The sequence below is a fragment of the Pelophylax lessonae genome (genome assembly GCF_965119305.1).
Source record: "Pelophylax lessonae genome assembly, chromosome: 12".
Taxonomy (NCBI): domain Eukaryota; kingdom Metazoa; phylum Chordata; class Amphibia; order Anura; family Ranidae; genus Pelophylax; species Pelophylax lessonae.
The window spans coordinates 10,463,674-10,491,587 of NC_138779.1; the positions used below are offsets into that span (position 1 = coordinate 10,463,674).

General features: G+C 45.1%; 1 protein-coding gene across 9 annotated transcripts in view; it reads right to left on the minus strand.

Moving 5' to 3' along the window:
* The window catches only part of CHD5 (chromodomain helicase DNA binding protein 5), a 409,378-nt gene that overhangs the window by 233,428 nt on the left and 148,036 nt on the right, over positions 1 to 27,914 (minus strand). For all 9 annotated transcript variants that reach the window (XM_082273263.1, XM_082273262.1, XM_082273261.1 and 6 more), the window contains exons 3-7: positions 19,394 to 19,576; positions 12,812 to 12,930; positions 9,570 to 9,808; positions 6,359 to 6,480; positions 2,288 to 2,408 (exon numbers count right to left, since the gene is read on the minus strand). In XM_082273263.1, coding sequence (XP_082129389.1) covers positions 2,288 to 2,408; positions 6,359 to 6,480; positions 9,570 to 9,808; positions 12,812 to 12,930; positions 19,394 to 19,576 — 784 coding nt within the window. The remainder of the gene's footprint in view (positions 1 to 2,287; positions 2,409 to 6,358; positions 6,481 to 9,569; positions 9,809 to 12,811; positions 12,931 to 19,393; positions 19,577 to 27,914) is intronic.

Below are 27,914 nucleotides of genomic sequence, written 5' to 3' on the forward strand. Positions count from 1 at the left end.
CTATCCCATGCATGCTTAAACTCCTTCACTGTATTTGCAGCTACCACTTCTGCAGGAAGGTTATTCCATGCATCCACTACTCTCTCAGTAAAGTAATACTTCCTCATATTACTTTTAAACCTTTGCCCCTCTAATTTAAAACTGTGTCCTCTTGTGGTAGTTTTTCTTCTTTTAAATATGCTCTCCTCCTTTATGGAGTTGATTCCCTTTATGTATTTAAAAGTTTCTATCATATCCCCTCTGTCTCTTCTTTCTTCCAAGCTATACATGTTAAGGAAAACAGTGCATGTGTTACTTTAAACCTGAACCAGCCTCACGCTGCAGAAACTGCATGCTGTCCATAAGGCAGGGGCGTAACTACAGGGGTTGCAAGGGTTTCAATTGCAACCGGGCCCCATGCTCCAGGGAGCCTGTGCGGCTCCCCTGTACACCTGGATAGGTGGGGCGGCGGGGGCAGCATGTAGAGAAATCACTGCCCTCTTTTTCCTCCTGTAGCTGCAGGAGGAAAATGGAGATTGGTTCCTCTGTATGCTGCCCCCGCCACTCCTCCTATCCAGTTCACTTGTGTTCTGCTGTCTCTGGGCCCCTGTGTGCTCCCCTGATCCCCCCCCACCTTGCTCCCTTCCCTCTCCTGCCGGCTGCTGCAGGGGATGTGTCACAATAGAGAACCAGGAAGGGGTCGGTAAATATGTAATTTACCAGCTCCTTCCTTTTCTCAATGGACAGAGTCATAGTCAGTGACTTTGCAAAAAAATTAAATAAAATGATAAAAAAATAATACAATGAAAGTACCAAAAAATAAAAACTACTGACACCAGTGGGTGAACTTCCAGGATCGCAAAGGTCACACTTGCGATCGGGCCCTGGCATTCCACCACCGCGGGGAGGCCCCAAGATGGCAGGAAGGGGGCCCACTGCAGAACTTGTGAAAGGGTCCCACTGCGGGACCGTAATAAAGAGCTCAGCAACGAGAGTAAAGGGCCCCAGGATCAGTGGGAAGAGCCCCAGGCTTGAAGGGAAGGGCCCCAGCCAGGGGTCCGGGGGGCCCTTCTTGGTTTCTTGCACCGGGTCCCTGAAGGTTCTAGTTACGATTCTGCCATAAGGTTTGGCTGTTTGAATAATGCCGGGAGGAAATCCTGCAGTTTGGTGAAACAGACCTAAGACACAGAACCACTTTAACTTATAATAATAATAATAATAATAATATGCTGTTTGGTGACCATCTGCATTTGGCATGTTTGTGGGGAGAGTGAAATGAGTTGACACATGCTTGGAGCTGAAGAAAGTGTTAAAGGATAAGTTCACCTTTGGGAACATGTTACATGTTCCAACCGGTTTTAGGTGTAACATGTTCCCCAATGCTGCAGCCGCTGCCTGATCCCCACACTCTCTGTGACAGCAGTACGGGTAGAAGTTCCCTGTACTGGTTGTCAGATTTTGAAATCAGCTCTGTGAATGAACTACAAGCCCCGACATCCTTTGTGGACCGCCATGGTAGTTCATTGATTCTTCCTGTCAGTCTATCTGCCTGCCTAAATAGAATGGACGGGCACACACATACACTGGCAGATCTGCAAGTGACCTGCATGGCACCAGCGATCTGCTTATCACTGGTGCGATGCTTTACAGATTCAAAAAATAAATAAAGGAATAAATAAATGCACATTTTTTTTTTACCTGCAAAAACAAATAGCATTTATTTATTTATTTTTTTAAATTAACAAAATCTAAAGTGTTACTAAACCCACAACAGTAAAATCAGTCTGTATATGCAGTAAAGCATGCTGGGTATACTCATTGTGGAACCTAAGGGGTAAAGGAGTTGTAAAGGAAGGAAGGTTTTTTTATGTTAATGAATTCTATGCATTAAGATAAAAAGCTATCTGTGTTTAGCAGCCTCCCCAGCACCCCCAAATACTTACCTGAGCCCCCTCCCTGTCCAGCCATGTCCCCGAGTCCCTCGGCCATCCTGGGACTCTCCCTCCTAATTGGCTGAGATACATCCGAGGTGCCATTGGCACCCGCGACTGTTAATCAAAGTCAGTGAGCCAATCAGGAGAGAGAGGGGGTGGGGCCGAATGGCAGCTCCGTGTCTGAATGGACACACGGAACTGCAGCTCGACTCAGGTGCCCCCACAGCAAGCTGCTTGCTGTGGGGGCACTCGATAGGAGGGAGGGACCAGGAGCAGGAATAAGGGACCTGAGAAGAGGAGGATCCGGGCTGCTCTGTGAACCAATATACTTACTAATTTTTTATTTCTAAAAGTTATTTAACAAAATTGCTTACCTCGCTTTTTTTTCCTCCCCCGTTTTGCTTTTTTTCCTAGCCCAGACAGATCCGATCGAATGGAGGAACTGTTAATACTGGCACTATCAAAATCCGACTCATCCCTCTCGTCTTCATCACTCTGGATATACAGAAATACAAAATAATTATGTAGTGTGTGTATGTATATATATATATATATAAAAAAAATAAATGTTTTTTTTTCCTTTTTAGAATCTTGATTACTTTTCTGGGATCAACAAAAAAAATATTTTTTTTTTAAAAAAGTTCACTTATCAAGGTATAGTATCTGTGTTTCCTTTAGGAGCCAATAGGATTTAAAATTACATTTTACCCTAGAGTCAACTAAAACAAAAACAAAAAAAAACAAGGAATGGCGGATATGCACTTTCCCCGATATATCTGAATCGGCCCCTGAGGTTACCGATATTTCAGGAAAGTGCTTGTATCGGAGTGATTCCTGGAGCTAGAGGCATCACCCCGGTACCGGTGTCCATAGCCGATGGTCGGCTGTCTTGTAATGACAATCGATGCGACTGAGAAGCCGCTCGGCTATCATTACAAGGAGCGGGAGGGGAAGTCCCCCCCCCTCCCGCCGCCTTCTGAGGCTTGCCTGGGTCTTCCATCCCACCGGGAGACCTGGGCATCCTACCTTCATCGCCGCCATCTGATCGGGTCTCCATCTGCACCGGCGCCGTCTGACCAGGTCTCCATTTTTTTGAATTCGGTGCTGAAATCCCGGAAGTTCCCCGATATATCTGAATCGGCCCCTGAGGTTACCGATATTTCGGGAAAGTGCTTGTATCGGAGTGATTCCTGCAGCTAGAGGCATCACCCCGGTACCGGTGTCCATAGCCGATGGTCGGCTGTCTTGTAATGACAACCGATGCGACTGAGAAGCCGCTCGGCTATCATTACAAGGAGCGGGAGGGGAAGTCCCCCCCCCTCCCGCCGCCTTCTGAGGCTTGCCTGGGTCTTCCATCCCACCGGGAGACCTGGGCATCCTACCTTCACCGCCGCCATCTGATCGGGTCTCCATCTGCACCAGCGCCGTCTGACCAGGTCTCCATTTTTTTTAATTCGGTGCCAAAATCCCGGAAGTGATGTCATGATATGACATCACTTCCGGGTACTGGCGTCGCCAAATTAAAAAAACCTACAGTATTCAAAACAGCCAAACTTGGCGTTTTGAATTCTTTTAAGTGCAGAGGAGGGGTTTGGGGTCTTTTAGACCCACAGATCCCTCCACCACAGTACCTGTAGACATTAAAAAAAAACATTTTTTTTTAATGTCCGAAAATATCGGCCAAAATCGGCCGATATCCGATGAACAAAATATCGGTATTGGCGTTAAAAAAACGATATCGGTCGATCACTAGCTGATCAACAGCCCACTATCAGTTGAATGTGGGTCACAGGAGAGCACGTTATTGTACTCCTGTTACCCTGTTTAAAAAGTTTGGCCGTACTTCTCTTTTAAAAGAAAAACTCTACCTACAGCACATTTATTATTTAAAATATTTTTTGGCCATACTTCTCCTGTGGGTCACAGCAGTGCACTCAGTTTTGCTCTCCTGCGACCCAGAATTAGCTATTGCCCGCTATCAGCTGATGGGGTAGAGCCATTACAGGTTCAGACAATATTATCTGGATTCACCCAGCTGCCTGATTGACAGCTGGCTTCATGGTTGAGAGCCGGCTGCACCTGCCCCCTCCCCTGATGCTCCAGTGAACACTGGAGGGGCAGAGAAGAGAGCTTTTGAGTGACAGTCACTGTTCTCTGCTGCAAGCAGACTGAGAACTGAGCGATCAACAGTCATGTGATTTTGGGCTTAGAATTAGTGGGGTACAACTGGAGCAGTACACTGATGCTGCGGCATAGAGGGCAGTATGTGTGCTTGTTTCTTTTTTTGTTAACCCATACTTCAACTTTAAACATATAAGGGAAGCAAAAAAAAAAAAATCTATCTAAATGTGTGATGACTGTGGTGGCACTGCATGGGAACTGCCTTTTTTGATGGATGTCTAACATCAATGTTTTAGACCTGGAGTGGCAGGGCTTATGACTGGCTATCCCTCCTCACAGGCCATGCCCATAGAAATCAGATTTCCACTTTCATTTAGTATAGAAAGACGAAAAAAGGAAGAAATGACTGATTGCTATGGGCAAGATACACTTTGTATAACCTTCAACTGAGTCTTCCGTGCTAGAGAAGAGACATTATGACTGCCTACAATTAAAATCACGATTGCAAAACTAAATACAGTGGGGGAAAATAATGATTTGATCCCCTGCAGATTTATGCTTTGGGGCGGTTTCTCTACTAAAGGTACAGGCTGACTTTGCCGCATTGAGGGGCCAATGGACGGGGCCATGTATTGTAAAATCTTGGATGAGAACCTTCTTCCCTCAGCCAGAACACTGAAGATGGGTCATGGATGGGTCTTCCAGCATGACAATGACCCAAAACATACCGCCAAGGCAACAAAGGAGTGGCTCAAGAAGAAGCACATTGAGATCATGGAGTGGCCTAGCCAGTCTCCAAACCCTAATCCTATAAAAAATTTATGGAGGGAGCTTAAACTTTGAGTTGCCAAGCAACAGCCAAGAAACCTTAAGGATTTAGAGAAGATCTGTAAAGAAGAGTGGACCAAAATCCCCCCTGAGATGTGTGCAAACCTGGTCACCAACTACAAGAAACGTCTGACCTCTGTGCTTCCCAACAAGGGCTTCTCCACCAACTACTAAGTCATGATTTACTTGGTGATCAAATACTTATTTTACTCACTGAACTGCAACTCAATTTATAACATTTGTATCATGTGTTTTTTCTGGATTTTTGGTTGATATTCTGTCTCTATCATTTAAATTACACCTATGATAAAAAAATTATAGACCCTTCATTTCTTTGTAAGTGGGCAAACTTACAAAATCTGTGAGGGATCAAATCATTATAATTCCCCACTGTATGATAAGTGTCTGTGTTGATCAGCTTTTGTTCATTCCAAACGGGTTTTGTATTCCCATACACGTCTATGGGGATGTAAAACCAGCCTGAAACAGGTCAAAAGGAAGTCAACTGCAGGTTAAATGTCAAAAAATTTCAAATAAGCTCAAAAATTTCTCAAAAAATTTCAAATAAGCTAAAAAAATTTCTCAAAAAATTTCAAATAAGCTAAAAAATGTCTCAAAAAATTTCAAATAAGCTCAAAAATTTCCCAAAGAAATTCCAAATACGCTCAAAAATGTCTCAAAAAAATTCCAAATAAGCTCAAAAATGTCCCAAAAAAATTCCAAATAAGCTCAAAAATATCTCAAAGAAATTCCAAATACACTCAAAAATGTCTCAAAGAAATTCCAAATACACTCAAAAATGGCTCAAACGAATGACAAACTGCTGCAATCAACAGAAGCCCAAAGACCAGCCACACATGCCCTTCTCCAAAAAACAATAAGGTGTGACCACCCTCCTCCTGCGCTTGGTATCCAGGCCCCTCGACCACACTCCTCCCGGGACTCACAACTGGCTTCTTAGATGGCTTAGGTCTTGCTGCCCATAACGGACTGGGGTAGTCCACCGGTACTGAAAGCAAAGAAACAAAAAAGGGCGCACCGACCTAGCGCATTATCCTCAATAGAAGGCTTTATTGAAGTAACATTAAAAAATGGCTACTCACAGACGTAGATAAAATAAATCATATCAAGCTCAATTGCTCAAACGTCCGGGTGTAGTCCATACAATCGTTCATAACTGATGAGTTGACGGCTGACGCGTTTCGAGGCCCAGCCTCTTCCTCAGAGCCCAAAGAAATTCCAAATACGCTCAAAAATGTCTCAAAAAAATTCCAAATAAGCTCAAAAATGTCCCAAAAAAATTCCAAATAAGCTCAAAAATATCTCAAAGAAATTCCAAATACACTCAAAAATGTCTCAAAGAAATTCCAAATACACTCAAAAATGGCTCAAACGAATGACAAACTGCTGCAATCAACAGAAGCCCAAAGACCAGCCACACATGCCCTTCTGCTGGGAACTGACCGTTATCGGTCACGTTTCTCTGTTTCGCTTACCGAAGATCCCTTTTTTCGCTTGCTTGCCATCCCTCCAAATTTAAACTTTAGAGTTGAAATCTTCTTGCCTTTGCCCTTCTTTTTAGCATCTTTGGATTTTGATTTTTTTCTGACACCAGGGCCTGAAAAAAAAAAAAAATAGTCACTATATTAAACAAAAAACACAAATGTAATAGTAATAATGACAATTACACCACCACCACACAGATATATAAGTAAAGGATGATTTACAAAATCTGGATCAAAGGAAAACAGCAGATAGTGAGCAGATATTCTCAGGAACCAGATTTGAATCTGATTGGCTGCTTTGGGCAACAACTATAGTTTTTACTGCTGCAGTTATTCTGTGAGTCCCATAGACAGAAGGAATAAATACAAATAACCCAGTCACACCTTTGCACCCAAATCTCACATACCATGCCATCAATGAGTGTAAACAATCTGATACAACTACAAAAGAGAAGAAGCACTCCGGCAAGGAGATTTTTAAAAGTTTATATATTCAATTAAAAAAAACCTTGGATCTAATTAAAAAAAAAAAAAAAAACTCCCTAGCACAGTAGCCAATTGTTTTGATATGGGGGTCCCCACGTATGGCCCCCAACATCACCAAAGGGCCGCACATACAATTAAGTGAATATTTATTATCTGAGATAGCGGACACAGCAGGATATAGCCAAATAATATGGTCATGATATAAGATAAGGTCCGAAATTGCAGACATGATACAAGAGACAGTCAGAGACTGCAGACATACTATTGGAGATAGTAAGAGACTGCAGACATAATACAGGAGATGGTCAGAGACTGCAGACATGATACTAGAGATGGTCAGAGATTGCAGACATGATTCAAGAGAATGTCAGAGACTGCAGGTATACTACAGGAGATGGTGGTAGACTACAGAAATGATACATGAGATGGTCAGAGAATACAGAGCTACTACAGGAGACAGTCAGAGACTGCAGACATACTACAAGAGATGGTCAGAGACTGCAGACATACTACATGAGATGGTCAGAGACTGCAGACATACTACAAGAGATGGCCAGAGACTGCAGACATACTACAAGAGATGGTCAGAGACTGCAGACATACTACATGAGATGGTCAGAGACTGCAGACATACTACAAGAGATGGCCAGAGACTGCAGACATACTACAAGAGATGGTCAGAGACTGCAGACATACTACAAGAGATGGCCAGAGACTGCAGACATACTACATGAGATGGTCAGAGACTGCAGACATACTACAAGAGATGGCCAGAGACTGCAGACATACTACAAGAGATGGTCAGAGACTGCAGACATACTACAAGAGATGGCCAGAGACTGCAGACATACTACATGAGATGGTCAGAGACTGCAGACATACTACAAGAGATGGTCAGAGACTGCAGACATACTACAAGAGATGGCCAGAGACTGCAGACATACTACAAGAGATGGCCAGAGACTGCAGACATACTACATGAGATGGTCAGAGACTGCAGACATACTACAAGAGATGGCCAGAGACTGCAGACATACTACAAGAGATGGTCAGAGACTGCAGACATACTACATGAGATGGTCAGAGACTGCAGACATACTACAAGAGATGGCCAGAGACTGCAGACATACTACAAGAGATGGTCAAAGACTGCAGACATACTACAAGAGATGGTCAGAGACTGCAGACATACTACATGAGATGGTCAGAGACTGCAGACATGATACAGGAGATGGTCAGAGAATGGAGACCTACTACAGGAGACAGTCAGAGACTACAGATATACTACAAGAGATGGCCAGAGACTGCAGACAAACTACAAGAGATGGTAAGAGATTGCAGGCATGATACAGGAGATGATCAGAGACTACGGACATACTACAGGAGATGGTGAGACACTGCAGACATGATACAGGAGATGGTCAGAGACTGCAGACATGATACAGGAGATGGTCAGAGACCGCAGACATACTACAGGAAATGGTCAGAGATGCAGACATACTACAAGAGATGGTAAGAGACTGCGTCCTGCATCCATCTGACCCCTGGACAACAGGTTGCGCACCAAGGCCCTATCTCATAAAAGACACCTAAACACGAGCAGGTTTGTTTTGTTTTTTTTTGGACTAGGGAGACGTTTTTTGCAATTGTATAAAATTTGGATACATTTTGTGCCCCAGCGTGCTTAAGGTGTACTTTCTTTCTCTATGGCTTTTGCAGCGTACTTGGCAAGGGTCAAAAAAATCTGCAAAACACCACCCCAACCCCCATCCACCTACATCCCAATTAATTAGAAAAACTAACAAAAATCTGTTCTGTCCCAGGACAGCCTGACATATAAAGCAGACTGGTAGAGAGGCAGACAGGAGATACGGATGGACAGATACAAACAGGACATATAGACAAAGGCAGAACAAACCATACACACACACAGAGGACAGACAAACCAGACAGACTGACAGAAAAAAGAGGCAGACAGACAGAAAGAGGAGTTAAAAAAGTCTCATAGTGGTGTTACTGGGAAAGATAACTTCCTAAATCATAGATATTAAAGAGTAACTCCACTTTTGTTTTTTAAAAAAAAAAAACCTTTGGGTGATCTCTGTACATTGCACACACATTGTAACAAACTTTGTAGCAGAAGAAATAGCGGTTTGTTTCTCTGTGCCCATGTGTAGAGTGAATGTGAGCGGGAGTGACATTATCATTATCAATCAGCTGCTGCACCTACAGGGCTCTAATGAGGAAAGTGGCAGGGTCTGCATCCTTTTAGACGTGATTTCCCTTTGGGAATATCTCACCAAAAATGACATTTGTGTTGCAGGGGATGCCAAAATCTGACTCGTATCTTAGTGCAGATTTCTGGGAGAATCAGTGAGCCAATCACACAAGTGCTTTGTATACCATCTGTGTACAGATCACCTCTAGGCGGCCATATTGCATTTTACAGAAAATTACAGCGGCTGCAGATTGGAAAGAAAAGATTATTTTTAATAGCATTCAATTACAATATGATCTGTGTAGCAATTGTATGTGTTATATTATTTTTTACCCCACAAAAGTGAAGTTACCCTTTGAGGAGTAACCAATTTTTTTTATTTTTTTCTTCTTCAGTCCTACAAATAACTTCTAACATAAAAATAATTTTTTGACCACGTTCTGAAAAGGTAGACCTTCCTGCATCCCATTCCTTACAACCGTCGCCTCCACAGCTCACCTTTTCCTTCCTTAGTCTTTGCCTTCCTTATAGGTGGAGGCTGAGGAGGCGGCTGAGGCTCAACAAGGAGGGGAGGAGCAACTGCCACAGTTTCAACAGCAGCCGCCACCGCCGCAGCAGCTGCCGCCGCCGAGCTGCCTTTCAGTGGGTTGTTGGCGCTAAACTCCCGCCATTTGGCACCAAGCACGGTCATCATCTTGGACATGGGGATCTTGGGATTCTTCTTGGCTATTAAAGGCCTAGAAAGTATAATAATGATAAAGTGATTTACTTCCATTAACATGACATAAAATAGACCTAAACAAATAAAACTTTCAGTAAAGGAATAACACTGAAATAAAAATCATTCAATCAAATAGGATTATAAAAACCTCTGTGGTTTAGTGACTGATGTGCTATAGGTGGAAGGAATCTGTATTCTACATTCTACAATTTTTTGTCCATGACATGATTCGATAGTTCTGTTTAAAATCGCACTCCAGACGAAAAAAAAAAAAAAAAAAAACCCTCATAATGAGTTATAAACTCTAAGGTAGTGTTCTCCAAACTGCAGGCCCTTTGCTTGCCTTTATATGGCCCTTGGGGCACTCTTCCTTCCAGTGACGCCAAAAATGGGGCACTTTCCTTCCACTGATAGCAATGATGGGGCACTATTCCTCCCACTGACACCAATGTGGGGGCACTATTCCTTCCACTGACACCAATGATGGGGACACTATTCCTTCCACTGACACCAATGATGGGGACACTATTCCTTCCACTGACACCAATGATGGGGCACTATTCCTCCCACTGACACCAATGTGGGGGCACTATTCCTTCCACTGACACCAATGATGGGGACACTATTCCTCCCACTGACACCAATGATGGGGCACTATTCCTCCCACTGATACCAATGATGGGACACTATTACTTCCACTGATACCAACTATAGGGCACTATTCTTCCCACTGACACCAATGATGGGGCACTATTCCTCCCACTGACACCAATGATGGGACACTATCCCTTCCACTGACACCAATGATGGGACACTATTCCTCCCACTGACACCAATGATGGGACACTATTCCTCCCACTGACACCAATGATGGAGCACTATTCCTCCCACTGACACCAATGATGGGGCACTATTCCTCCCACTGATACCAATGATGGGACACTATTACTTCCACTGATACCAACTATAGGGCACTATTCTTCCCACTGACACCAATGATGGGGCACTATTCTTCCCACTGACACCAATGATGGGACACTATCCCTCCCACTGACACCAATGATGGGACACTATTCCTCCCACTGACACCAATGATGGGACACTATTCCTCCCACTGACACCAATGATGGAGCACTATTCCTCCCACTGACACCAATGATGGGGCACTATTCCTCCCACTGACACCAATGATGGGGCACTATTCCTCCCACTGATACCAATGATGGGACACTATTACTTCCACTGATACCAACTATAGGGCACTATTCTTCCCACTGACACCAATGATGGGGCACTATTCCTCCCACTGATACCAACTATAGGGCACTATTCCTCCCACTGACACCAATGATGGGACACTATTCCTCCCACTGATACCAACGATGGGCCACTAATCCTCCCACTGATACCAACTATAGGGCACTATTCTTCCCACTGACATCAACAATGGGGCACTATTCCTCTCATTGATACCAACGATGGGGCATTCTTCCCCCCCACTGACACCATAGCAGCCATGTTGGAACGCATGGCGCATGATTTTTTTTATATAAATTCCCCCGGGACAGTCAGGGCTAGTGCATTCCACAATGGATAGCCTCTGAACTGTCCCAGGTTGCACTGACCTTTTAGAAGAAATACTTACCTTGAAAATTTCTTCTCCAGCGCTGCCATCTCAGCGCGTCCTCTTCTGCGTCCTCTTCCGTGTCCTCTTCGGTATCACAATGCACTGCACCGGCCCCACGGTCACTTCCCGGGGCAGGCGCGTCATCCCTGCACAGCTTCTGGGCATGCCCAGAAGCTGTTTAGCAGGGAATGACGCGCCTGCTCCGGAAGTGACGAGCGGGGCCGGTGAAGGCGCATTGATTCCTGGGAGCGATGACGTTCAGCTCCCAGGAATCAATGCAAGCAGGAAGGGCAGCGGCCGCAGAGGGAGGAAGTGGAAGGAAGATGAGTATATTTTCTTCAATATCAAGGTAAGTAAACAAAAAAAAAATTGTGATTATCCATTTATTTTTCAGGTGACACTGAGCAAGCGGATGGCCCAAAGCCGATTTCGAGGCCGGAACTCCGCTTTAAGTTGTTCTCGTCCGAACGTCACTTCCAGTTGCAGAATCTTATAGGTAGCGGTATTCTGATAGAACAGCGCCTTTTTCCTGGCCCTTGCTATTGTGCACTTAGCTGCAATAAACAGATATGTGGCTAGTTTCTGCTGGTAAGAGAGGAGGCCTGGGATTAGACAACATTTTTTTTACTTTCAATAAACGACTGAATTCTCCTTTTAGGTCTTACATTATTCTGGATAACGGGCGCTCCTTCCTCCAAGTATTGATTCTGCTGAAGCAACGGCTCCACAGCACGAGTAAGGTAGCAGCCCAAACCTTCACACCTCGTTCACATTGGATGCGGCTTTGAAATCGTCTGACTTCATCTGCAATCCCACAATTTCAAAGCCGCGTGTCAGCGAAACTTCAGGTGTGACTTTTGTCTATGCAAGTCGCACCCGAAAGCGCCTAAAGTACTACAGGAACTACTTTTTCAAATCAATGCAGCACCGCAAAGTCTGTGTGGCACCGATTTTAACATGGCTGTTGCTGACAATTGGGTGCGACTTGTCATGCAATTTGTCAAATCACATGGCAAGTCGCTCAATTGAGGGCTCAAAGGAGGACCAGCACCACTATCCATCCGCAGAACCACCAATAAATACCAGTAACCGTTTAAATCAGTCCAGCGTAGCCTCCAGCTCAAACTGTGCCGGGGTTGTGATTGCAGGTCTGAACAGAGACTAGATAGCTACATATCGCCCAGCAGCTCTCAATAGCTGTGGGCCCTGCACTGACTGTGGTGTAAATCGGGGAGAATTTCCACCCAGGGCAACCAGCCCAACATATAATATGTGTTCTGACCTGGGGAACGAATGTCCCCCTGACCCTCAGCCTAGCCCCAACCCTGGGGAAATTGCAGTTCATGTAGAGCTTAGAACACACAATTACTCCATCCTTCCTCCATCTCTCACCTCACAAACTGGCTGAAGGCCTTGTAGTTGGTCAGCGTGTGATAATCCTCTTCAGAGAAGACATAGTCCACATTGTCCAGGCCCCACTCCTCCATCAGCTGAGCTGAGGTCTTTGGCTCCTTAAAAAAATGTATTTATGTAGTTAAATATTAACTCCATTTACAAATGATCTCTGTACATTGCAGGGATTGTAACAAACTTTGTAGCAGATTCCTACCTTTTGTTATTCTGAAGAAATAGCTGTTTCTCTATGTACATGTGCAAAGTGAATTTAACCACTTAAGCCCCGGAAGATTTTACCCCCTTCCTGACCGGGGGTTTTTTTGCAATTTTTTACTGCGTGACTGTAACGGACAATTGCGCGTTTGTGCGACGCTGTACCTAAATGAATTTGACGTCCTTTTTTTCCCACAAACAGAGCTTTCTTTTGGTGGTATTTGATCACCTGTGCGATTTTTACTTTTTGCGCTATAAACAAAAATAGAGCGTATATTTTGCAAAAATAACAATATTTCACATTTTTTTATATGAAATTCCCCCAAAAAAAACTTTAAAAATCAAAATTTTTTAACATTTTTGGCCAATTTGTTTTCTGCTGCATATGTTTGGTAAAAAAAAAATTGCAAAAAGCATATTTTGATTGGTTTGCGCAAAAGTTATAGCGTTTACTAAGGGAAAGATTTTTGTCATTTTTGGTGTTTTTTTTTTTTTTAACGCGTAATGGCGGCGATCTGCGATTTATTTAGCTGTACTGCGACATTGCGGCGGACAGATCGGACCCTTGACTGACATTTTTGGGGTTACCAGTAACATTACTGCAGTAATCAGTGCTATACATATGCACTGTTACTGCAAAATGACACTGGTAGTGAAGGGGTTAACTTTATTTGAGAGGGAGGGGTGGTGTGTGTCCCTAGGGGCGTGATTCTTACTGTGATTGGCTGTGGCTTGAAGTGTAGGAACAGTGATCAACGGTCCTACATAGTAGAACCGTATGATCACTGTTTATACACAGGGGAGAATGACAGGCGGCTTGTTTACATTAGCCGCCTGCCTTTCTCCCTCTGCACCGACAATCGGAAAGTGACCGGAGGACATCGGGTCCGCCGGTCACACGCACGGACTTGCTGGGGAACAAGCCGGGGCGGGAGCGCGCCTCCGCGGGAGCGCGCTCACCCGCTATTGGCTCCCTAGCAAGTGACAGGCTAGTGACGTATATATACATCACTTTGCCTGGCTGGGGCTGACTGCCGACGTATATCGTAGTGCGGCGGTCGGCAAACGGTTAATGGGAGTGACTTTATAATTATAAATCAGCTTCTGCACCTACAGGGCTGTAATGTGGAGAGTGTCAGGGTCTGCATCCCTTTAGACATGATTTCCCTTTGGGAGTATTTCACCATTGGCTGAGGCTGCCAATCACAGGCGGTGGGCCGGAGCTGCCTCCCATGTCACTTTTTATTTCTTAGTGTCAGAAAAACTAGTCACAAGTTATTTATGCAAATAAAAGAGGAAGGAGGCAGCAGACAGAAATAACACTTAGTGCTCTGCACTGAGACAATTACACACTATAGAGCAGGGATCCTCATACAACGGCCCCCGAGCTGTCGTGGAACTACACGTCCCATGAGGCATTGTAAAACTCTGACATTCACAGACATGACTAGGCATGATGGGAATTGTAGTTCCTGAACAACTCCACACTATGGCCCTCCAGTTGTTCAGGAACTACAATTCCCATCATGCCTAGTCATGTCTGTGAATGTCAGAGTTTTACAATGCCTCATGGGATCTGTAGTTCCACAACAGCAGGAGGGCCGTAGTTTGAGGATCCCTGCTATAGAGGGATATGCTTTGGTCATATATTATGCCTGAGGTTTACAACCACTTACTTAAAATGAGTCAGGTGTTGGAACAGGGAAGTTTGCGTCGATATGACTAGACAGGTTAAATGGAAGCATCAGAACGCAGTCCTGTTAGTCATATCGAATCCTGATGACCCTAAAAACTTAAACAATTGTGGGAATGTCCCCAATGTATCAAATAGGGGAGCCTGTTGGACAGTGGAGGAAACCCAGCCAGTGACACACAGGCTTTTGTGGCTGTTCCAGTGGGAGGGCACAAGAGTGGTGCATCCTGGGATAGGTCATAAAAGCCAGGGGCACATGTGACAGGGTGTCTGGGCGGGAAGTCAGGTCGTAGGAGGAGGGTGACGGTTTGTCTCTCCTCCTGTCAGCAAGGAAGGTGGTCACAGGCAGTCGGCCTAGTGGACCAAGTGTGTGATGCTGAGCCAGGAGGTCCAGGATACTGACAAGTGGAGCTGAAGGCAAAGCAACCTTGGGAATAAAAGTGTCTGTGAGTACCGGGAAGCTTGCCAGGGGTCTGCCCAGGAAGGGGACCACTCCAGTGGAGAGTCAGTGGACAGGGGCTAGCATGCACGGGAAGTGAGAAAGGGGGTGCCAAGTCAGGACCTTGAAGAGAAATTCAGTCAGGAGCCTATATTCTACTTTACTTCTATGGCAAGGTGAAGCAGCGGCCTTGCCGCACTCATTACAGTTAGTGTCCTCAGAAATTGTGCATAGTTCAAGTTGGAGTATCCCACTCATCCCTTCTCCTATCCAAGTTCTAAAATAAAACACAAAAAAAACAAATCCCCTGGACTGTTCATTGTCTGAGCCAAGTCTGAAAGTGATAAGTTTTACAGACTGTTGCTATGGGTAACCCAGGGGAATCCACACTCAGCAGCTCCCAAGGGGGGCAGTACTACACGTAATTGGGAAGTTGGAGATGTGGAGCAGGCAGCATGCGGCGTCCAACTTCAGTTTTGTTTCAGTCATTTTGTATATGGCAGGGTTTATCAACCAGGGTTCCTCCTGAGGTTGCTAGAGGTTCCTTGAGCAATGGGAAATTTCTGCCTCTCAGATAAGTTTCCATGACACCATTGTTCCTTTTAGCTCTCTGTAAAGGGGTAATTCTTCCCAATGATGACAAGAGTAAGGAGCATTCTTCCCTCTGACTGTCACACTAATGTGTCATGAATTGTAGATTTCTAATTTTTAGCAGGGGCTCCCCGAGACCAGAAATTTATTTCAAGGGTTCCTCTGTGTTCAAGAGGTTGAGAAAGGCTGGTATATGGTGTCTCTAACCTTGGCCCAGTATGAGGACAGAGCAGGACATTGCCACCAGAAATGGAGGAGTATGCCTTTGTTATGGGCCATACACATAAGATATAAGATATAAGACATATAAGATTTTCTGAAGACTTTTTCCTTTAGACTTACCAAAACCATATAAAATGAGGTCAAACCTAAACACTTTCAATTTGTATGCAATCTGGCAGGCCCTTGTACTACATAGAAAAGGTAAATCTGAAGGAAAAAGTCTTCAGAAAATCTTATAGTGTGTATGGCCCTTTAGCCTAGCATCGCCAGCATGTGTCTGGGGTGCTCAGGGACCATTTGTTTATCTTAGCGGGTGTTGCGTACCACTGTCTCTTGCGTTTTCGTAATCAAGGAGCATTTGTGGGCTAGAAGGCATGCCTTTTTCCAATGTTTATCAGAAATGTCTAAGTTTAGATCCCTTGACCAACTCGCCTTGAACTTGTCCGAGGTAGAGTTTACGGCTTTTTGTAGCCAAGAGTATGAGACTGAAGTGGTTCTTTCCTCTGAAGGCAGACTGACTCCAGGTTAGTAAGGGGTCTCGTAAAGTTATGTTTCCTTGAGCAGTCTGTGATGTAGCTATGGATCTCTCTATATGACTAGAAGTTCAAATGTGGGGTGTTCAGGTCAAGTATCAAAGTTTCACGTTTTTTAATACGGCCTTCTGAAAAACAATTCCCAGCTAGAGAAGGTATTGTACCACTTAACCACTTTAGCACTACTCACTGTGCCTCTACTGCGGCACAGTGGCTCGTTATCATCTGGCGATGTAGACCTACGTCACCAGACATTCCCCCCTCTCGGCGGCGCGCTCCCGCTGTATTCAGTCACAGCGGGAGTCGGGCCAGGGGAGGAGCGGCGGTGGTTACCGCCACTCTTCCCCGATCGTCGGGGATCAAGTGTGGAGATCCGCCCGCTTGTGTAAACAAGGGGGTTCAGCCGAACGGCAGCTCCGTGTCTGAATGGACACATGAAGCTGCAGCTCGGCTTGGGTGCCCCCATAGCAAGCTGCTTGCTGTGGGGGCACTCAATATGAGGGAGGGGAAAGAAGCAGCGAAGAGGGACTTTAACGGACAATTGCGCGGTCGTAAGACGCTGTACCTAAACGAATTTGACGTCCTTTTTTTCCCAAACAGAGCTTTCTTTTGGTGGTATTTGATCACCTGTGCGATTTTTTGATCATGCGCTATAAACAAAAAAAGAGCGTAAATTTTGCAAAAATAACAATATTTTTCACATTTTTTTATATGAAATTCCCCCCCAAAAAAATGTAAAAATCAAAATTTTTTAACATTTTCGGCCAATTTGTTTTATGCTACATATGTTTGGTAAAAAAAATCACAAAAAGCGTATTTTGATTGGTTTGCGCAAAAGTTATAGTGTTTACTAACTAAGGGAAAGATTTTTGTCATTTTTGGTGTTTTTTTTTTTAACGAACAATGGCGGCGATCTGCGATTTTTTTTGCAGTACTGCGACATTGCGGCGGACAGATCGGACCCTTGACTGACATTTTTGACACTTTTGGGGGTACCATTGACATTACTGCAGTAATTAGTGCTATACATATGCACTGTTACTGTAAAAATGACACTGGCATGGAAGGGGTTAACTGTATTGGACAGGGAGGGGTTAAGTGTGTCCTAGGGGCGTGATTCTAACTGTAGTGGGACATGGCTACTACTGTAAAAACAGAGATCAATGGTTCTACACAGTAGAACCGTCTGATCTCCATTTTTACACAGGGGAGAATGACAGGCGGCTTGTTTACATAAGCCGCCTGCCTTTCTCCCACTCTACCGACGATCGTAGTGTCCCACGCCCGCACTCCTCCGTGAACGAGCCGAGGCGGGCACGCGCTCGCCCGCTATTGGATCAAAACCCAGTGACAGGCGAGCGGCGTAGATCTACGTCACTCTGCTTGGCCGGGGCTGACTGCCGCAGTAAATATACTGTGTGCAGTCGGCAACCGGTTAAGCTGCAGCCGGGGTACTCACAAGCTGCGGTCATGATGCTTCATGCCTGCGGCAAAAACTTTCCAAAATGTGGCAATTGTTAGGCAGAAAGCCTACATAACACGACAAATTCTAGCGAAAAAAAGAAGTGCCGCAAACGCCCTGCAACCGTCCAATGCATGCAGCGGTAGCGCGTTTCTTCAGCAAAAAACAGGTGGTCAGGAGGTGTCAAAATACCTCCTCATCACCTGGCAATCGCCTCTAAAAAGCAATCTGAACGCTGATCACTGTTCACAGGAGCCATGGGTTTAAATGCATACCCAAACCTAGCCTAAAGCCTCGTACACACGCACCGATTGTTGCCCGTACATTTTCGGCCAACGTCCGATCGGCTGATTGTCGGCTTGTTAGTATGATGCTTCCGACAACCGACTGCGACTTTTCGACCAAACAAAATCTGGTGTGCATGCTATAAAATTTTTGTTGGCCGACAACAGAACGGCCGATTGTTCTTCAGTCAGTACAGATTTTGGCCGACAAAAATGTCATGATCAAGACTGGGCATGCTCAGTGAAGAAAAAACACACGGAAAGTAAACCAGAACATGACATCACCTCTGCAGTTGTTTGTTGTTGGCCGACAAAATTTGTGTGCAGTCTAGAGCACATTTCAATCAACACAACAACACTGGACAAAAGACGGCCGATCGGTCGGCCAACAATCGGTGCGTGTGTAAACTAAACTTTAAAATATAGAAACAATCTCTGCTTATCTGTAAAGTAAACTCTTGTGCTTTAGGCTGCATTCACATGTCAGCGTATGATCGCGGGCAGAACCGCCCGCGATTCGGAGATTTATTGCAAATCGCGGGACGCCTAGCGTTGCCCGTTGATTTGCAATAGCCCCCCAAACGCCGAGCGATGTTGCAGCGATTTACGCCCGCCGAATCGCGGCAACATCGCGCAAACAAAATCGCGGGACGCAATACGCTCCAAAAAAGTACAAGAGCTTCTTTGGAGCGTATTGCGCCCTGCGATTTTGTTTGCGCGATGTTGCCGCGATTTGGCGGGCGTAAATCGCGTCAACATCGCTCGGCGTTTGGGGGGCTATTGCAAATCAACGGGCAACGCTAGGCGTCCCGCGATTTGCAATAAATCTCCGAATCGCGGGCGGAACCGCGGCGGTTCTGCCCGCGATCATACGCTGACATGTGAATGCAGCCTAAGACACCTAATTCAGGACTCTGAAGTAGCGGAACCCCATTAATTTCAATGAATAGATGGAAAAAAAATAAAATAAAGAATAAAAAATAAAATAGAAAACAGAAAAAAAGAAATAAAAACATAAACATAAAAAAAAAACATCAAAACATAAAAAAATAAATAAAAATAAAATAAACAATAAAATAGCCTTGAGGGGGGAACCCCAATCCAGTGACTGCATGTTATGTGATTCCATGTAACCTCATTACCTTTATAAATCCTTCCTCATTATCCTCGTCTTCACCGTCTTTCTTTTTGCGCTTAGCTTTTTTCTCTTTCTTTTCCTTAAGCTTCTTCTTCTTTTTCTTGTTGGGAGCGTAGTCACTTCCTTCGCTATCCGACTTTTCCAGCAACATATCATCCTCATTGTCCGACATGTCCTCATCACTGCCCTGCAACACAGACAACAAGAGTGACATGGGTTGTCTCAACCGTAAACTGTCCAATCAGGGGGGAGAAAAAAAATGGCAAGGAGGAGTTTATTAAGTATGATTAAGGCCCCTTTCACACTTGTGCGACCTGAAAGTCACGCAACTTTGACGCAACTTGAAGAAATGCCTGTGTAATCTTAAGGACCTCAAGTTGCATCAAAGTTGGGCCAAAGTAGTGCAGGTACTACTTTGAAGTCGCACAGATATGAACGGTACTCATTGGAAGTCATGGGGTACGACTTGTTATGCGACTTTACAGTCCCAAGTCCAACAAGTGTGAAAGAGGCCTTAGGCTTTGAGATGTAGGGCTGGGGCTAACACATTTCACAGAGACTGCCTTCTGAACTATAGAAGTGCTGAGAGGAGGAGCTTCAAGAGGCGGAGTCAGTACAGGAATCATGACTTGAAGGCAGCAAGATACCATGGGATATGTAGTCCTTAGAAATGGAGGAGATGCTGCAAAGCATACAGGGAATCTTTGCAGTCCCAAGTCACACAAGTGCTAACACATTTCACAGAGACTGCCTTCTGAACTATGGAAGTACTGAGAGGAGGAGCTTCAGGAGGCGGAGTCAGTACAGAAATTACGGCTTGAAGGCAGCAAGATTCCATGGGATATGTAGTCCTTAGAAATGGAGGAGATGCTGCAAAGCATACAGGGAATCTTTGCAGTCCCAAGTCACACAAGTGCTAACACATTTCACAGAGACTGCCTTCTGAACTATAGAAGTGCTGAGAGGAGAAGCTTGAGGAGGCGGAGTCAGTACAGAAATTACAGCTTGAAGGCAGCAAGGTACCATGGGATATGTAGTCCTTAGAAATGGAGGAGATACTGCAAACTGCAAAGCATACAGGGAATCCAGGAAGTTGTGAAAAAAAGATGACCGGCAGCGCTCAAAACATGAAAGGAGATTTTTCAAATAAGCTTACATTGGATTCTCTGAGATAACTATTGTTTGTAATATTATTACAATGCTGATGTTATATAAATTAAAGCGTATGCTGTGACTATGGAGCATTTTTAACAGTTTTACAAAAAAATCATATCAACATTGTTACAAAGTAAACTTTCATGGATATTTTTAAATTTACCAGTCCATCATCTCATTTGTTATCAGTTTACCTATTCATTTTAAATATTGTATATATACCTCTTTATGAGTACTTCTATGTAGTTATTTATATATTGTATGCATTTCTATAGCCCTGATGAAGGGGATACTCCATGACCCCTAAAACACAGTGGTTTGTTATAATTATTTTTTGGACTCCTAAACCAATGGTCCCCAAACTGTGGCCTTTTGCTTGCCTAAAGGCAAGCCCATGGGGGACTGTTCCTCTCACTGACACCAATAAGGGTGTACTATTCCTCCCACTGACACTAATGGTGGGGCACTTTACCCTCCACGGATACTAACAATGGGACACAATTCTGCCCAATGACACCAATGATGGGACACTATTCCTCCCACTGATACCAATGATGGGACACTATTCCTCCCACTGACACCAATGATGGGGCACCATTCCTCCCACTGACACCAATGATGGGGCACTATTCCTCCCACTGACACCAATGATGGGGCACTATTCCTCCCACTGACACCAATGATGGGACACTATTCCTCCCACTGATACCAATGATGGGACACTATTCCTCCCACTGATACCAATGATGGGACACTATTCCTCCCACTGACACCAATGATGAGGCACTATTCCTCCCACTGATACCAATGATGGGACACTATTCCTCCCACTGATACCAATGATGGGGCACTATTCCTCCCACTGATACCAATGATGGGGCACTATTCCTCCCACTGACATCAACAATGGGGCACTATTCCTCCCACTGATACCAACGATGGGGCATTATCCCCCCCCCCACTGACACCATAGCATCCATGTTGGAACGCATGGCGCATGCGCATTAAAGCGGAGTTCCGGCCTTGGACATGATTTTTTTTATAAAACTACCCCCGGGACAGTCAGGGTTAGTGCATTCCACAATGGATAGCCTCTTAACTGCCCCAGGTCGCACTTACATTTTAGAAGAAATACTTACCTTGAAAATTTTTTCTCCAGCGCTGCCATCTCAGGCGTGGGCAGCTGAAGCCAGCGCGTCCTCTTCTGCGTCCTCTTCCGTGTCCTCTTCGGTCCCACAATGCAATGCACCAGGCCCGCCGTCACTTCCGCGGACACCAATGAAGGGGCACTATTTCTCCCGATGACACAAATGATGGGGCACCATTCCTCCCATTGACACTAATGATTGGACACTATTACTATCACTGACACCAACGATCAGGAACTATTCCTTCCGCTGACACCAATGATGGGGCACTATTCCTTACACTGACACCAATGATGAGGCACTATTCCTCCCACTGACACCAATAATGAGGAACTAATCCTCCCACTGACCCCAGAGCATTTTCTGCTCCCACTGGCCATTCCTAAAGTCTGAAGGACAGTAAAAGGGTCCTTTTTTTTTAGAAATGCCGTAAATCCCTGTCCTAAACCATTAATGTGGGACTATCAATACTTCTTCTTCTGGAATACCCATCAAGGCACCTCTAATTGGTAACCAGATCAAGTTTACTCCACATTATGGACTCTACTCCGCACTATGCTAACCAAATTTCTGTTGGGATTCGGCACCACTTGCCTCGTTCGATATACAGTAAGTAATCTCTGGCTGTTTCATCTTCACCAATAACTGAAACAAAACACTTTTGGGCAGATGACCCTTTTATCAGCTGCAGGACTTTCTGGATAACATAAGTAGTTCCCTGATTGCTTTTACTTGTTGCCAGACCTGCTTTTTAATCTAAAGATATGGAGGTTTAGGGTCATGTGTCCATTTAATAACAGTCCGCCTCTCTACTCTATTCTTCCCAGGAAAAGCTTTAAAAGTCCATCAGCAAATAATCTTTATTCGACACAGAGAGACACGAGTGTCTGCACAAGGTCAGGAGCAAGAATTACAGCTACGAAGCAAGTTATCTAATCAGAAAAACAGTCTGCTGGAGAGAAAATCCATCCACTTCTTCAAAGCCGAGCCTACAATGAAAGTGTCAGCGCTCCGCGCAATATAGTGATTCCATTTTTACAGGCGCGGCTATCGTCATAAAATGTTTATGGCGGCTGCTCTCCGACTTCACGAAGCTGTAACTTGTCACAAATGTCACAGTTGGTCTAAGGTTGGTGGAACGCGTTTTCTCGTTGTTTAGAGTTAATCAGCATTTTTGATTGCGTCTGAAGCTAAGTTCATATCTAGGCGTTGCTATTTTTACAGGCGTTTTTGCAGTGTTTTTGCGTAGGCACTTTTAGGTTGACAAATGACCAATGGAAAATATAAAATCTGCCAAAAAAGAATCTTATATACTTTTTTGAGCGACCGGTGTTTTGCTTAAGGCGACAGAACGCTCGGATGTGAACAGGGGCCATTAAAAGGAATGGGATTGGTCTTGTTGGGCGTTTCCCTCCACTGGCCTCCATTCAGTGTCCTCCCCCCTCTTTGCTAATCCCTCCACACTGGCCTCCATTCAGTTTTCTCCACCCTTCTCTGCCAATCCCTCAATTCAGTGTTCTCCACCCCTCTCTGCCAATCCCTCCACTGGCCTCCATTCAGTGTCCTCCATTCTTCTCTGCCTACCCCTCCATTCAATGTTGTCCTACCCTCTCTGCCAATCCCTCCATTCAATGTCCCCCATCACTCTCTGGCAATCCTTCCACTGGCCTCCATTCGGTGTCCTCCACCCCTCTCTCCCAATCCCCCCACTGGCCTCCATTCAGTGTCCTCCACCACTCTCTGCCAACCCCCCCCCCCCCCGGCCTCCATTCAGTGTCCCCCACCCCTCTCTGCCAATCCCTCCACTGGCATTCATTCAGTGTCCTCCATCCCTCTCTGCCAATCCCTCCACTGGCCTCCAATTCAGTGTCCTCCACCCCTCAATGCCAATCCCTCCACTGGCCTTCATTCGGTGTCCTCCATCCCTCTCTGCCAATCCCTCCTCTGGCCTCCATTCAGTGTCCTCCACCCCTCTCTGCCAATCCCTCCACTGGCTTCCGCTCACCCAAGAAATAAAATTCAAAATACTAACAATAACTTACAAAGCCATCTATAACTCTGCTCCCAGCTATATCACTAGCCTAGCCTCACAATACCAACCAAATTGTTCTATTGGTTCCTCCCAAGACCTCCTGCTCTCTAGCTTCCTTGTCACCTCCTCCCATACTCACCTCCAGGACTTCTTCAGAGCCTCTCCTATTCTATGGAACTCCCTACCCCAATTTTTCCAAATATCTTCTACTCTGTTTGCTTTTAGACATTCCCTGAAAACCCTCCTCTTCAGAAGTCTATCCCACCTCCACCTCAAGACTACTTTTATTATCTCTATCAGCTTGTCACCTTTTGTATCACTTGACCCTCCCTCCTAGATTGTAAGCTCTAATGATTAGGGCCTTCTGATTCCTACTGTATTAAATTGTATTGTAAGGGCCGGATCACACTGGTGTGATGTAGGAAACCCTGTGAATCCAGTGTGGGTTCCCGCATCGCACCTGAATCGCCAGCCGTTCACACTGACCTCTGCAGGTGTCAATAAACAAAGTTATTGACACCACCAGATCGGTTCGCAGAATGCAGTGCAAACTGTGAATTGGGACAGGAATTGGATTGCAAGGGTCCTGAACAAGTTCGGTATGAATGTGATGCGAATTACATAGTTATATAGTAGTTGAGGTTGAATAAAGACATCAGTCCATCCAGTTCAACCTGTACAGGTTTGTGTGTGTCAGTGGCCTGACCATTTCCCATAACCCTGAATGTTGTGATCTGTGAGATGCATGTTCAATAGTCTTTGAAATGTAGCCATACTCCCCGCAGCTACCACCAATTGTGGAAGAGAGTTCCACATTCTCACATTCCTTACAGTGAGGAACCCCTTACGCAGCTTAAGGTTAAACCACCTCTCCTCTAATCTCATGGTGTGGCCACGTGTCTTCTTGCACTCCTTGAGACTAAATATTTTTTTACCTATGCTGGGATCGCCATTGAGGTATTTGTAAATCGCTATCATGTCCGCTCTCAGGCGTCTCCTCTCCAAGGATAATAAATGAAGCAATTGTATTCGCTCCCCATAATTAAGGTCCTCCAATCCTCGTATTCGTTTAGTTGCCCTTCTTTGGACTCCTTCCAGTTCCTGCACATCCTTTCTGAGGATTGGCGACCAGAACTGTACAGAATACTCCAGGTGTGGCTGGACCAGGGTTTTAAGTGGTAGGATTATAGATTTATCTCTGGAATATATCCCCTTCCTTATGCATGCTAATATTCTGCCGGCTTTGGCAGCTGCAGCTTGACATTGCATGCTACTACTTAGTCTATCCTCCACTAGAACCCCCAAATCCTTCTCCATCCTGGATTCCCCCAGAGGTTCCCCCCCTAGAGCATAATTTGCGTTTATGTTTTTTGCCCCCAAGTGTCATACCTTACATTTCTCTACATAAAATCTCATTTGCCATGTAGTTGCCCACTCTGTTATTTTGTTTAGGTCATTCTGTAAGATTTCTATAGCTTGATGTGAAGTTATCGCCCTGCATATCTTTGTGCCATCCGCGAAAACTGAGATTGAGCTATTGATTCCGTCCTCTATGTTATTGATGAATGAATTGAACAAAATTGGTTCCAGGACTGAGCCCTGGGGGACCCGACTTACCACTTCAGACCGGTCTGAGTACGCATTATTTATCACCACCCTTTGGACACGCCCATGTAACCAGATTTCTATCCAAAAACAAATCTTGAGGTCGATGCCTGCAGACCTTAGTTTGTAGATTAGGTGTCTGTGGGGAACTGCGTTGAATGACTTAGCAAAATCCAGATACACCACATCCACAGGTCTCCCACTATCTAGCTCACAGCTCACCTCCCCGTAAAATGTTAACAGATTGGTTTGGCAAGAACCTCCTTTTGTGAACCCCTGCTGATTACTGCTGATGATATTGCTGTCCTTAGCAAATTCTTAGATATAGTCCCTTATCAACCCTTCCAATAATTTACATACAATTGATGTCAGGCTGACCGGTCTATAGTTTCCCGGAATATACCTCCTCCCTTTTTTGAATATTGGTATCACATTAGCTTTCCTCCAGTCCCCTGGTACAGTGCCTGTCAATATACTGTCTTTATATTCAGCCATGCAGTTTGTATGGCTGAATTCCCATTGCACAGACATCGCATGTGATCTGCACAGCAATGCGGTGCCAATTACATGCGATGCCTAGCATTGCACCAGTGTGAACCGGCCCTAACTGTACTGTCTGCCCTCATGTTGTAAAGCGCTGCGCAAACTGTTGGCGCTTTATAAATCCTGTATAATAATAATTAAAACAAAGGAAGTATCAGGCTGCAACGTAACAAAATTTAAAAAAGTGAAGGGGTTCTGAATACTTTATGAATGCACAGTATGTAGCCTAGGACTTTTTTTAGGGGCACATATATATAAAAAAATTTAGTAATACCAGTACTCAAAATGTTAAAAAAAAAACAGGATTTTTGTCTTACCGTAAAATTCTTTTCTCTGATGTTCATGTTCAAGGGGAGGGGGGAGGGTGCTGAGGACTAGGAGTGAACCGATCCGACTTTTTTTGTCCCGATACCGATATCTGGCATTGAGTATATGTCGATACCGATACCGGTACCGATCCGGAACTACACACATAAAGCATGCGGCTGTAGTACAGAGCAAAGCCGCTGCTTCATGTGTACGGCTCCTCCATTCACAGGCGGAGTGCATCTGATATCACTCCGCCTGTGAGCCGGTCCTATACAGGAAGTAGCGGCTCCCATCCCATACTACTACTACACCAAGTAAGGGATGGCTGAGCCGGGACTCAGCAAAACCGGATCGGCCCGTGGATCGGTTAATTTTACCGATCCCCCGATCCAGCTATTGTGGCAGTATAGGCGCCGATATCTGATCCTAATATTGGATCGGTGCATCCCTACTGAGGACTCATGTGGAAAAGGGGGAAGAACTGGGAACTAATGTGAAGGGGGGAAAACTGTGGACTTTGATGTAAAAAAGGGGGGGGGGGGCTGAGGACTCTGATGTGAAAGAGGGGAGAACTGAGGACACCAGTGTAAAGGGGGCAGAATTGGGGACATTGATGTAAAAAAAAAAGGGGGGGGGGTCTGCTGATGACTCTCATGTGGAAGAGGGGAGAACTGGGGACTGATGTGAAGGGGGGGGAGGGGAACTGGGGACTCTGATTTGAAATTGGAAAAAGGTGAGGGGGTGGGTGCTGAGGACTCATGTGGAAAAGGGGGAAGAACTGGGGACGCTGATGTAAAGGGGGGAGGAGAACTGGGGACAATGAAGTAAAAAGAGGGGAGGGGGGTTGTGCTGAGGACTCTCATGCGGAAGAGGGAAAAACTGGGGACTGATGTGAAGGGGGGAGAACTGGGGACACTAAAGTGAAAAGGGGGGCGTGCTGAGGACTCTCATTTGAAGGGGGGATAACTGCGGACTGATGTGAAAAGGGAAGAACTAGGGACTGATGTGAAAGGGGAGAACTGGGGACTCTGATGTGAAAAGGGGGGGGGGCTGAAGACTGATGTGGAAGGGGACTTCTGATGTGCCAGTGGGGCTCTAATGAAAAGAGGGGCCCTATTTTAGACTGGGATGCACCGAGATGTATCACAGTTTTAAAGAGTGCCGTGAATGAAGCGCTGTTCTATAAAACCCCACCATCTCCCCAATTCATACAACACAATACATAATACACAATACATGGCCCCGGCAGGAAGATTTGTTATACTTGGAAAGGGTGAATGTGATGCATGTGTGCAGAAGCGTACTGTATATAAACAAATGTAATTGTTGTGCCGTTGGTTCGGATCGGTTCCTGTGATTGAAGGCTTCACGTGTGTCAGATTCTTAACGACGCACTTTTATTAATAAATACGAATTCTGCCATCATAATATTGTGACAGGAATGCCAGTCTCCTCCGCTCTGCGCACGCAGGAATGCAGAACACATCCCGCTATTAAGCGGCTGTAACACAGGTGCTGGGAGAAGATTTACATCTCTTAAAGGAGCCTCATTTTTACAAGTCAGGGAAAAGATCTGTCTGTGTTACTCATGGCAACCAATCAGATTCTTCATTTTAGCAGACTCCTGGAAAGTGGTTGGTTGCGTCAGGATTCGCTGGGGGACATTTATCAAACAAACACACAACCGCCGACCTCCATTTCACGTTATGGATGTGGAAGTTGGTAACAAGAAC